Source organism: the organism of the source record quoted next, unplaced genomic scaffold, assembly GCF_019419815.1.
Source record: "Pyrus x bretschneideri cultivar Hongxiangsu unplaced genomic scaffold, Pyrus_bretschneideri_v1 Contig27, whole genome shotgun sequence".
Lineage (NCBI taxonomy): Eukaryota > Viridiplantae > Streptophyta > Magnoliopsida > Rosales > Rosaceae > Pyrus > Pyrus x bretschneideri.
In genome coordinates, this window is record NW_025999579.1 from 2693003 (window position 1) to 2705035 (window position 12033).

Genomic DNA, 12033 nt, shown 5'->3' on the forward strand with positions numbered 1-12033 from the left:
GTAAAAATGAATATAATTAGATCTTAGTACTACATGATGAATAATAATTTCTATGTTGAAAGCATAAGTTTGACTAAACTGTAAATACCAAAAAAAAAAAAGTTTTTACCTTAGACCTAAGAAACGAAAAGAAATTCTCTTCGGATCCCTTCTATCAAATCCACCTAATCAATCAATTCGAACCCTTGAAATTTGATCCAACATCTACAAACAGGGAACTTCTTTAAAAGTTATAATAATTTTGACCGTTTGATCAAATTTTAAATATCTGAATTAAATGATTAAATGGATATGATGAATTTGATGGAAGAGATCCGAAGAAAATTTTTTTCCGACACAAACGTAATCTTCTCTCTTTTCAGACAGTGACAGTGGTCTTAATTATCTCATAACGAATTTTATTCATCAATTAATTAATTTACCACTATCGTATTTGCCACGTCGGACAGCTGCCGGCCGATCCCCCCTCCGCCGCGCTGCCCCACCCGAAAGACGGAAAAACAAAAAAAAGAAGGAAATTAAATTAAACAAAAAATAAAAAAAGAAAGCGAGAGTTGCAGAAGACACACAGAGGTGCCCCCACGGAGACAAGGAGAAGAAGACGGGTCGGGTCTTGTAGCTGCTTTCTCCTTCTCAGTCCACTTATCTTCTCTCTCTCTCTCTTCTTTCTCTCTCTAGAATTCCCTTTGCTTTCCCTTCCCAAAACCCCCACTCCCTCACTTCGTCTCGGGAATTCAATTCCCCCCTTTGATTTTTTCTCAATTGGCGATTTCTTTCGGGATTTTCGTTTCGCCGGAAGGGTTTGGCTCGTTCGGGTCGGGTTTTGGACCGTTGAAGAATCGGCGAGATCTGGCTGCGTATATTGCTAGGGATCGGAATTGTGATCCAATTGGAGCTGGTTTCGATTACCGTTTTGGATCCGATCGGGGGAGAAACAGCGCCATCAGATGGCGCTGTTCAGACGATTCTTCTATCGGAAGCCGCCGGATCGGCTTCTTGAGATCTCCGAGCGGGTGTACGGTACGTCGCCGTTTCGTCTTTCTTGAGAATTTTGCCAAATTCTGGTCTTTTTGTGCTCAATCTGTTGATGTTTGGGCCAATGCGGTTGAATTTGATGGAAATTCAGAGTCTTTTTTTGGGGTTCTTGTTGAAATGCGATTGAATTTGCTTAGAATTCGATCAAATTTTGTTTTTTCGCTCATTATATATGTTTGTGGATTGTCTTAGCTCAAAATTGTGAACCTTTTAGTGTAATGTGGATTGATTTTAACTTGTTTTGGCTCCGAATTTTGCAGTTTTCGACTGCTGCTTCTCGACCGATGTGTTGGAAGAAGATGAGTACAAAGTATACTTGGGTGGCATTGTAGCACAGCTGCAAGACTACTTCCCAGATGCTTCTTTCATGGTGTTTAACTTCAGAGAAGGGGATAAGAGGAGCCAAATTTCCGACGTGCTTACGCAGTATGACATGACAGTAATGGATTACCCTCGGCAATATGAGGGGTGCCCGCTGTTGCCACTAGAGATGATTCATCACTTCCTTCGTTCGAGTGAGAGTTGGTTGTCATTGGAGGGGCAACAGAATGTGTTGTTGATGCACTGTGAAAGAGGAGGATGGCCTGTTCTCGCGTTTATGCTTGCGGGTCTTCTGTTGTACCGTAAACAATACAGTGGGGAGCAGAAGACTCTTGAAATGGTTTACAAGCAGGCTCCTAGGGAACTTCTCAATATTTTATCTCCTTTAAACCCACAGCCTTCGCAGATGAGATATCTTCAGTACATTTCGCGACGAAATTTGGGTTCTGAATGGCCTCCATCAGATACACCTCTACTTTTGGATTGTCTGATACTTCGAAATCTACCGCTTTTTGATGACGGAAAAGGTTGCAGGCCTTTTATACGTGTTTTTGGTCAAGATCCTTCTACACCAGCTAACAGGAGCTCTAAGCTTCTCTTTCCAACTTTAAGGAATGAAAAGAATACCCACCTCTATGTACAGGTAATGTCTACTTCATGCAACAAAATCTGATGAATAAGATGATATATTTTTTAGCGTTCTTATGAATCCTAATCACAGGCAGAGTGTGTGCTGGTGAAAATTGATATTCGTTGCCGTGTTCGAGGGGATGTGGTTCTTGAATGCATCCACCTAGATGAAGATCTGGTTCGCGAGGAGATGATGCTCCGGGTTATGTTCCATACAGCATTTGTACGATCAAATATACTGATGCTGGGTCGTGATGATATTGATATTCTTTGGCATGCCAAGGATCAGTTTCCAAAGGACTTTAGAGCAGAGGTATGTCATTGTTTATTCTTATATGGGTGTCCTTTTCTGAAGCTATAGGAGTTAAATGCATACTCAAATCTGTATCAGGTACTTTTTCTGGACGCTGATGCTGTTGTGCCTAATATCACCACAGTTGTGGCAAGTGAAGAAAGCGAGGCAGGGAATGCATCACCCGAGGAATTTTTTGAGGTGGAAGAGATATTTAGCAATGCATTGGAGTCACACGAAGTGAAGGCGGATTTAGACACTTCCATGGTTCACGACAATACTCCTAAAGACATAGATCAGAAAAAAATCTGGAAGGAGGATTTAGATCGTCAGGCATTTGTAGACTGTACGTCAGATGATGGGAAGCACAGAAAGAACAGAAAGGCAAATTCTAATATTGATGCGGTGAAGGACATTGCTGTTGACGATGTGAAGTACAAGCTCAATGAGGTGGATTCCAATGTCGATGCAGTGAAAGACATTGCTGTGGATGATGGAGATATGAAGTCAAATTTCATCCCAGTTGCTGCTGATGTGCGGAGTCATACTGGATCTAAGGAAGTGGTAGAAGAGGGGTGTCTGAAATTGGAAGAGATGGAAGATATAATTAATGAAGAAGACTGCTGTCCAAGGAAGGGGTTAGAGACCAAGGTTGCACAATCAAAACCAAGTGCTGAGGTCTCTAGACTGAAATCTGAGAGATTGCAGCCACCTGCTTATAAGAGACAGCCTTCATTTAACGCAAAAGTAGGTGCAGAAACTACAGTAGCAAAACAGAAGACTAAACAACAAGAAACTCAGGGCACTTCGGCAAAAATAGCAAAACCAAATGCGGTATCTAGGTGGATTCCCCCTAACAAAGGCTCTTATACTAATTCAATGCATGTTTACTATCCACCATCAAGATATAATAGTGCACCAGCTGGTTTTGCCAGTACTGCTTCTTCAAAAGATACAAATGCAAATGCTAGATTGAAAGCTTCTTCTGGAACTGTGGTTTCAAAGGATGTGGAAACTGAACTGAAAAATGGTAAGGTGGACCCTTTGAAGCATTCAAAGTCTGCACCAGAGACACTTACAGAGGCATCCACATCCTGCCTGCCATCAACACTACCACCAATCCAAGAGACACAACCTTCCTCTATTAAAACAGAACATATTGATGCACCAGTAGTGGCCCCTCCGCCTCCACCTCCACCTCCACCTCCACCTCCACCTCCACCTCCTCCTCCTCCTCCCCCTCCCCCTCCCCCGCCCCCTCCACCACCTATGTCTCAAATATCTTCATTGTACACTTCTCCTATGCTTTTTTCACCAGCTACCCCATTGTCACAGGTAGCTGTACCTCCTCCACCGCCACCACTGCCACCTCTGCTAAGTGCTAACTCTGTCTTCTCAAAGTCCTCTTCAGCCTCGTCCTTATTCCCATCTCCTCCCCTGCCACCACCACCACCTCCACCTCCACCTCCTTATGCCTCATCATCTAGCACGCAGAATATTGGTATAGCTTTGGTCCCTGCACCTCCCTCTGCCCCTTCGCCACAGCCTTCTACATCTCTTTGGAAGGTTGGGTACTCTTCAGCTGCTTGTGTTATGGTGGCAAGTTCTCGAACTTCACCACCGCCACCTCCCCCTCCACCTCCTTTTGCTGCAAATGCATCCAAGCCTTTTGGAGTTGGAGTACCTACTCCCCCGCCACCACCTACTCGTGGTGCACCTCCACGACCCCCACCCCCACCACCACCTCCAATGCAAGGAACTCCACGTCCACCAACCCCACCTCCATTACGTGGAGCTTTACCGCCACCCCCGCCCCCACCACATCCAATGCAAGGAGCTCCACCTCCACCACCGGCACCACCATTATGTGGAATTCCACCTCCACCACCCCCACCACCATTTTCAGTGCAGGGAGCACCTCCACCACAACCACCACCTCCAATGCAGGGGGCCCCCCCTCCGCCGCCACCTCCTATGTATGGTGCCCCACCTCCTCCGCCACCTCCTATGTATGGTGCCCCACGTCCACCGCCCCCTCCAATGCATGGGGGGCCACCTCCACCACCTCCACCACCTTCAGGACATGGTGCACCACCTCCTCCTCCACCTCCAAGTGGAGGTCGCGCTCCCTCACTGCCTGGAGCACCACCTCCACCACCACCTCCAGGAGGTCGTGTTCCTGGGCCTCCTGCTCCACCTGGACTTCCTGGTGGTGCTCCTCCACCGCCACCCACATTAGGTGCCAGAGGAGCTACTGCTGGTAGAGGGCGCGGACGTGGGATACCTGCCACAGCGCCCCGACGGTCCTCTTGTAAACCACTACATTGGAGCAAGGTGACAAGGGCGTTGCATGGAAGCCTGTGGGAGGAACTGCAAAGACATGGAGAGACTCAAAAGTATTGCATCTTATTTTTCAACTTATCATTCCATTAGCAGCATGTTTTCTGCCATAAAGTTATGTTGTCGATTTGATGGATCTTACATGTTTAACACATGCAACCTTGTATTTTGTTTCGGATTGTTCATTTCAAATCACTAATGTGCTTCTCTTTTAATCTAGTGAGCCAGAATTTGATGTGTCAGAGATAGAGAGCCTTTTCTCTGCTATAGTTCCAAAGCCTGCAAACTCAGATAAATCTGGAGGGCGCCGCAAGTCTGCTGGTTCTAAACCTGAGAAAGTCCAACTGGTAATTTTGTACAATTGGTTATTTTACTGTAAAATCATATCTTCTTAAAGTTATGCTTGTTAAAGGGGATTCTTTTCCTGTTATACTTTCTGGGTCTTCCTACCAGTTATGGGATTTGATCATTCTGTTAGAATGTAACCATCTATCATCCATCCCTCCATGTCGCCAGAGTTTTTGTTGTATAGTTGCACTTATATTAATAAGTTGGGTGTGCACGATGCTGCGTGTTGGCTATATTCGTTAAAGCAGAGATTTGTTCTGATGAATATTTTTTTTCTTCATTTTTCAATATAATGTCCGATGCTATTACTTCTCTACTTTCTTACTGTGATTCTCTTTGTACCACATTGTAGATTGACCTGAGAAGGGCAAACAACACAGAAATTATGCTCACAAAAGTTAAGATGCCACTTCCTGATATGATGGTAAGCTGATCCAGTTGAATTTCTTCTTACTTGTGGTTCGTGAATATAGATAATTTGCTTATCCGATGAGTCTTCTCAATTGGCTTTTACTTCCCTAATGTTTTTAATGCTGATGTTGTAAATGAACACTTTTCATACTTAGCTGATTATGTATTTATATGCACATTCTCAGGCTGCCGTTTTAGCAATGGATGATTCAGTATTAGATGTTGATCAGGTGGAAAATTTAATTAAATTTTGTCCTACTAAAGAAGAGATGGAACTTCTTAAGGTGTGGCCTTTATTCGTTTTTACAATTTGTTTTTTTTTTTTAATGATTTTGTTGGTTATTTTTATAGTCCTTTTGCACAGTTATAGTCCCTTTTTACAATCTGAAATGACTTCCATCTCCTCATCAATTATATATTTTCTTGCTTGTGATTTCTGTCGTTTAGAACTACACTGGTGACAAGGAGACCCTGGGGAAGTGTGAAAAGGTATAACCAGATCATAGTATATTCTCGAAGTATTTGTCTTAGTAGATTAATGACTATAAGAGCATCTCCAATGGTAAGATGGATATTTTGCATCTCCATTGGAGCTTTCCGGCCAACCAAAAATGTATGTTACACATTCAAGGGATTGTGCATCTCCCATTGGAGATGCTCTAAGTCGCTGGCCTTTTCTGTGCCATATAAAAAAGCTTTGACCAGATTTTGAATATTATAAATTATGACTTAAATGTTATTGTGTCCCCATGATCTTGTGCTTTATTAATTTATAATATTAAGGAGACAGAGATTAGTCCATTCACCACTTATTCAGTTTAATTTAAAAATATTCCTCCAATATTATTACACTTGTAAATGTGGCGGCAATGGAAGACTTGAAGATGGCTGATAATCGGTAAACATCAATAAATGATTTCCCTTTACTGTTGAAAAATAAAAGATTTTGAGATGGACCAAATTCTTTTTGCGTACAATATATGGAATTTTTCCATCTAATACCAAGAAATGATATGTTTTGTAATGTTTTAAGGGATATAATTTGCTTGTCCTTGTGTAAGATGCTAAATTACACTTCTATTGGTTTAATCGGTGTCTTAATTAGATACAGGAAAACCACAAAGAAAATTAGTGAGGCACTACATAAACTTTATTGAATGGTTAGGTGGAATCATTTCAGATTAGTTTCTTGGGGATATTCCCAACTTTTGTGATAGTAGTGCTCTGCATTACATAAACTTAAGTTTTTGAATATTGTTATGTTTTATGTTGCTCGGAGAATTTCAATAATAGCAGTTATGTGTCAGATGTTTTGAGTGCATATTGGATTGTAATCTCCCTTACATATTTACAGCTATAACTAATTGTCAGATATTTAAAGTCTCTGTATATTTGTAATGTTTCAGTATTTTTTGGAGTTGATGAAAGTGCCTCGGGTGGAGTCAAAGATGAGAGTTTTTTCTTTCAAGATTCAGTTCGGCACTCAGGTTTGGTAGTATGTGCTATTTTGTTCCTGATGTTAGTAAATGTGACCCAATGTTTTTCTCTTTGCATCATTATCTAATTTTTGACCTCTTTTGCAGGTCTCGGAATTTAAAAGAAGTTTGAACACAGTAAACTCTGCATGTGAGGAGGTATGTCAGTACTAATAATGAATCACTTCCTGCAGTATATAGATACCGATATTAACTCAGCTACTCTTTTACTGATAAATTAGGTTCGGAACTCTGCTAAGTTGAAGGAGATTATGAAGAAGATTCTTTTTTTAGGGAACACATTGAACCAAGGAACTGCAAGGGGTATGTTATATTGGAATTTGTTATGTTTGTTGACTTTAGAGCATGTAGGAAGGTTGTTTTATATGTTGCTTAAAGTAAGAACTTTAAGATAACGTATTATTGTAGACTGGGAAGTATTAAGATAAATTATGTGAAACATGCTGGAGAATTAAGAGTTACCGGCAGAAGCATCCTTTATTTGAAACCAACTATTTCGTATTCCATTTTAAATTCCTATCTGCGCTTAGCTTTATTTTTTTGTAGCCTTTGTGAAATGATATGAGTTGTTAAATTATTTGTACAGGTGCTGCTGTTGGGTTTAAGTTAGACAGTCTACTGAAGCTCTATGATACGCGTGCGTCTACTAGTAAGATGACACTCATGCATTATCTTTGTAAGGTATGTTTCATTTTTTATTTTTTTTTGGGTTATGAGTGAATATATTGACACTCATGCGTTATTGTCTGATGAGAACTAACAAATAAGAGATGATTGCGTGCAAAATTTCTCGTTCTTGCCAAATGTTTTTGGATACAAGTTTTCTCTCAGATGGATATGTTGTCTGTGTCTTTTGTGTAAGCAGAACTTACCATCAAATTTTGATTCTAAGGGTTGGCTTTCTTGTGTCTTAGATCCTTGCATCTAAATCACCGGGACTTCTTGATTTTCACCAGGACCTTGTCAGCCTGGAACCTGCAACAAAGGTGCCCATTTGTTTCCTTGGTGTTAATTTAATTGTAAGCATTTTAGTTGAATTTTGTATGTGACAAATCTTGTTTCCATGCAGATACAATTGAAGTCTTTAGCAGAAGAAATGCAAGCCATAATCAAGGGGTTGGAAAAGCTCAATCAGGAGCTGACAGCATCAGAAAATGATGGCCCTGTGTCAGAGGTTTTCCGTAAGGTATTAAATCTTTCCCTTTTAATGCTAAAAGGCCAGTTTTTTCTTCTTCTGGTTTCTTTATGGGTTCCCTAACAATTTTTTTGGTATTTGTTTTTATTGTTGAATTTCTAGACATTGAAAGAGTTCATTACTGTTGCTGAGACCGAAGTGGTATCTGTGACGAACCTATATTCTGTGGTGGTAATACGCTAATTATCAACTGTGTCCTTGTGGCCGGTCTTATTTTGTATTTTATGATCTCAGCATTGTCATTTGCTTTTGGTGGACAGGGTAGAAATGCAGATGCACTTGCATTGTATTTTGGTGAGGATCCCGCCCGCTGTCCATTTGAGCAAGGTTAGTAGTGGATGGGGGTGAAGGTTTTTTAAGTTTTTAAATTTTGGATTTGGTAAGAGAGTTTATGTTTTCGGTGGAACCTTTATGTTTTTTATGGGACGGGGTTTTTTCTGGATGCGCACAATCTGTAATTAACTTTTTTCATGTTGACATTCTGAAACTAACTATCATCATATTAAAAACCCATTTTTGATGACTGCAGTTACTGTGACTCTCATAAATTTCGTTAAGTTGTTTCGGAAAGCACACGAAGAGAATGTCAAACAGGCTGAATTGGAGAAGAAGAAAGTCGAAAAGGAAGCTGAAATGGAAAAGGCCAAGGGCATTAACCTCACAAAAAAACCACCAAAATAGGTGAAGATTATAGTCACTCTATCGCTACATGGGAAGTTGAGCTCTCCTGCCATACTTGCTTTTAGGACCCAGTGTTCGGTCGCAGTGTTCCTAACTAGTTGCAAGGAGGACCCTGGTTGGAATCCCTTTCTCAGAGCTTGTGCAACGGAAAGCCCTTGGAGATTTATTTGGATGAGGGCAGAAAGGGCAACTGGTCGAGTCCTGCAGCATTCGAAGTTGTGAACTATGCATGAATCTTAACTATACATGCTTGACAAGATGTTCAATCGGATGATCACGCCAACTGATCAATCATGCGGGATATCATACAAAGAGACCGGACCTTGGCTTTCACTCGACAGTTCTATCCATTAATTGAGAAGCAAGGGTTCCCTGAGGCAATCTGGTTTCCGCTGCCATCATGATGTCGGATCTGTCCCCTCTGGCATCCTTGTGAGAGCAAAGTTGAGTCTCGGTTCAGCCTAGGCGATCAGGTTTCGGCTTTCACCATTCGTTTGGCATAAAATGTACAGCACACACCAAGGAAGATGCCGTTGGGATCTGTAAAGCACCCGCATTCCTGCTGTACCGTTAAATCCTGTACAAATCACGCTAACCCCTCTCTCTGTAGTTTAGAATTCAATTCATGTTCGTGTAACATATAATTTAGTTCCTCGTTACGTTGAAATTTTGGATAGGAGACCCCGTCGTGATAGGCGTTGTATAGGTGATCAGGTTCAGAAAGAAACTAGACGAACGACGGGGAATTTCTTTCATTTTTTAGGGTAATTGTAAAATAAGTATAGGCTGGTTTTAGAAACTGACTGTTGTTTCCTTATGGTTGTTAGTCGAAAAGTGTACTTCATTCATGAAATGTATTTTTTTGGTTAAATAAAGGGGATAATAGCCCGAGAAAAGAGAAATTACAAAATAATGGTGCGAGGTCGAGAGACACCAGAAATTATAAAATATCAAACAATGATAAATGCTTACAAATTATGTTTTCGAATGATTTTTGTAGTTTTCGCAAAATCAATATGAAAAATCCTTGCGCTACATTTTTTGGAAAAATGCCATAAAAAATGCGATCGCGAGTTTTCACAAGATCTTTTGCAGACACAATTAGAGAACAATTTACGCAGGCCGAAACATCTATGAAATTTCATGCATGAATTGTAAGAATTTATAAACGGTTGCAAGATGTAAATTTTATATTGCTCAATCACTCCAGTACTTTTACATTGGAATATGACCGATATTATTCGTTTAATGCTAAGCCAACACAAAACTAATCAAGATTTATAAGCATCTGTCAACTGCTGGTCCATAATTTAAAAGAAAATAAATAAATCAACACAAAACTAACTTGAATAACAAAAAAGTATAAAGAAACAAAGAGACCTAAATGTATCATCCACACTGCTAAAGTTGACAGTCTAACTTAACAAAGCAACTAAATTAAATTGGAATAAAATAATAATAAGCTTTTTTTTTTTTCTTTTTCTTTTTTTTTTTCAATGCCTTTTTTATATTCTTTCCTGTATAAACAAAGAAAGAACTAAAAATGGATTGGTTTGAACTTTGAAGTTTGAAGGGTCCTTTGAATTTCTTGAACCAAAATTCATGGAAACACTTTCATGGAAGCACTTTTGACAGCCTTCAAATCTCCACGACTTTCTTCGTCGTCTCTGTGTTCAATCCGCCGAGAACTAGGCTTGCAGCTTTGCAAGAACATAAAGCTCACAGTAGTATCAAGAACAACAAGAATTGAGTACAAATAAGCAATGAAAACACCCTCCATAGCCATGGAAGATCCAAGCTTTCCTGCGAAATGATAAGCTCGTACGATGCGGTATTGAAACAATGCTTCAACTGCAGCTAGGGTTAAGCTGACAGGCAGAGCAAGACAGAGAGCCGTTGAAGTTCTTCCTCTGATCAAAAGACAAGCCTTGAGAAGTGCCAAGTAACCGCCACTCTTTTGTGCACCTGATAGAACCAATGCAAGATTGCATATTATGAGTGCATTGGCAAGAACAATGGAGTACAGAACTGCCCCAGATACCGATAAGAAGAGGAGGGTGTTCCGAGAAGAGAAACCGAGTCCTTCGAGGACATTGAAGGCGATGAACAAGAGAGAAAACACTGTTGCATTGGCAGAGAGGATCAAAAACGAGTTGTAGACATGAGTGTGGAGGAGTGGGGTGTAGAGAGAAATTGTGGAAAGAAACGATGGGTGTGGCGAGGTATTCGGTTTTTGGTGGTGGCTGAGAGATTGGATTACAAAAGCTTTGGTTATGAGGAGGAAGGTGAGGGAGAATGGGAATGTGAAGATCGAGGAGGTGATGGTTTGGGAGAGCTTGTTGTTGAGAATGGTGAAGAATTCCAAGGAGGGGGGGAAGCCGGCGGCATCAAAAAGGCTGTGCAGGCGGTTGTAGACGGCGGGCAAGAGGGCGGAGCTAGACGGAAGAAGTGCTTGTGAGATGAGAACTGAGGCTGAGAATGGTAAGGCAATGACTGCTGCAATTGAGGTGAAGTATTGGTAGTTTAGAAGGAATGTGTGGACTGATTTTCTGATAATCCTGCCTGCCTTTTCCATTGCAAGAACTTTTTGAGCCTTCTTGCACTCCAAGGGAGAGGAAATTGGTATGAAACTGGGTGTGTGAATCACAGATTTGGGTGTGTATTAGAAGAGAAATGTCGGTTCTCTTCTCTTCCCAAATTTTTTAATTGGGTCTCTCTCTCTCTTTCTCTCTCTCGGTTGGTGTCTTGGATGCAAGGACTGGCCAACAACTAAAACTAACAAATTTGCAGAGGTGGAGTTGTTTGGGAAGGCTATTGTTTTCATCAAAGAAATATTTGGAGCCTTTTATGACTTTGTAATCTCCAAATTCCCAATAATGTAATTGGACAAAGGAGGATGTTGTGGCAATTTCTTGAGTAAAATTTTGAGTAGAAAGAAACCTTTGTTTTGGATTGCTTCAAGTATACTTTTTTTTGTTTTTTTGTTTTTGTTTTTTTGTTTCATGATGATAGCATCATTTTTTTTTTTCCCTTGACTTAACTTCAAAGAACTGTTTTTTGATTTGGATATAAAATCATATGAAAATGTAAACCCTACATATTTTTCTGGAAATTCTTATTGGGGAGGGATATGTGGCACCACTTTTTTACACTAATTTTTACGCACGTTTTTGTGGGGCCTACTTTGTAATATATTTCAACGATACTAAGTGTCTATGTTTTAGGTCTGCCCCTCAAATATCATGTCTACCAAAAACTACCTAAATCTGAACCTATATAACTGT

General features: G+C 40.6%; 2 protein-coding genes across 7 annotated transcripts; one reads left to right on the forward strand and one right to left on the reverse strand.

Annotated features, from left to right (window-relative positions):
- Positions 1 to 433: 433 nt before the first annotated feature.
- LOC103931860 (formin-like protein 20) lies at positions 434 to 9602 on the forward strand. Of its 6 annotated transcripts, XM_048587496.1 has the most exons (17): positions 443 to 1020; positions 1296 to 1999; positions 2078 to 2299; positions 2378 to 4674; positions 4839 to 4965; positions 5319 to 5390; positions 5563 to 5661; positions 5825 to 5866; positions 6784 to 6864; positions 6961 to 7011; positions 7095 to 7176; positions 7460 to 7554; positions 7788 to 7859; positions 7943 to 8059; positions 8171 to 8239; positions 8329 to 8395; positions 8598 to 9602. In XM_048587496.1, exons 1-17 carry the CDS (start codon positions 948 to 950, stop codon positions 8747 to 8749), a joined length of 4422 nt encoding a protein of 1473 aa, XP_048443453.1. In that variant the 5' UTR covers positions 443 to 947; the 3' UTR covers positions 8750 to 9602. The 6 variants fall into 6 exon arrangements, 2 of the variants coding, with proteins under 2 accessions (XP_048443454.1, XP_048443453.1); XM_048587497.1 differs by lacking the exon at positions 5825 to 5866 and having other exon boundaries at positions 441 to 1020; XR_007259624.1 differs by lacking the exons at positions 7788 to 7859; positions 7943 to 8059; positions 8171 to 8239; positions 8329 to 8395; positions 8598 to 9602 and having other exon boundaries at positions 435 to 1020; positions 6784 to 6869; positions 7460 to 7520.
- A 747-nt stretch (positions 9603 to 10349) lies between these two features.
- LOC103931867 lies at positions 10350 to 11324 on the reverse strand. Its single transcript, XM_009341409.2, has one exon. It carries the CDS (start codon positions 11322 to 11324, stop codon positions 10350 to 10352), a length of 975 nt encoding a protein of 324 aa, XP_009339684.2.
- Between the last annotated feature and the right edge of the window lie 709 nt (positions 11325 to 12033).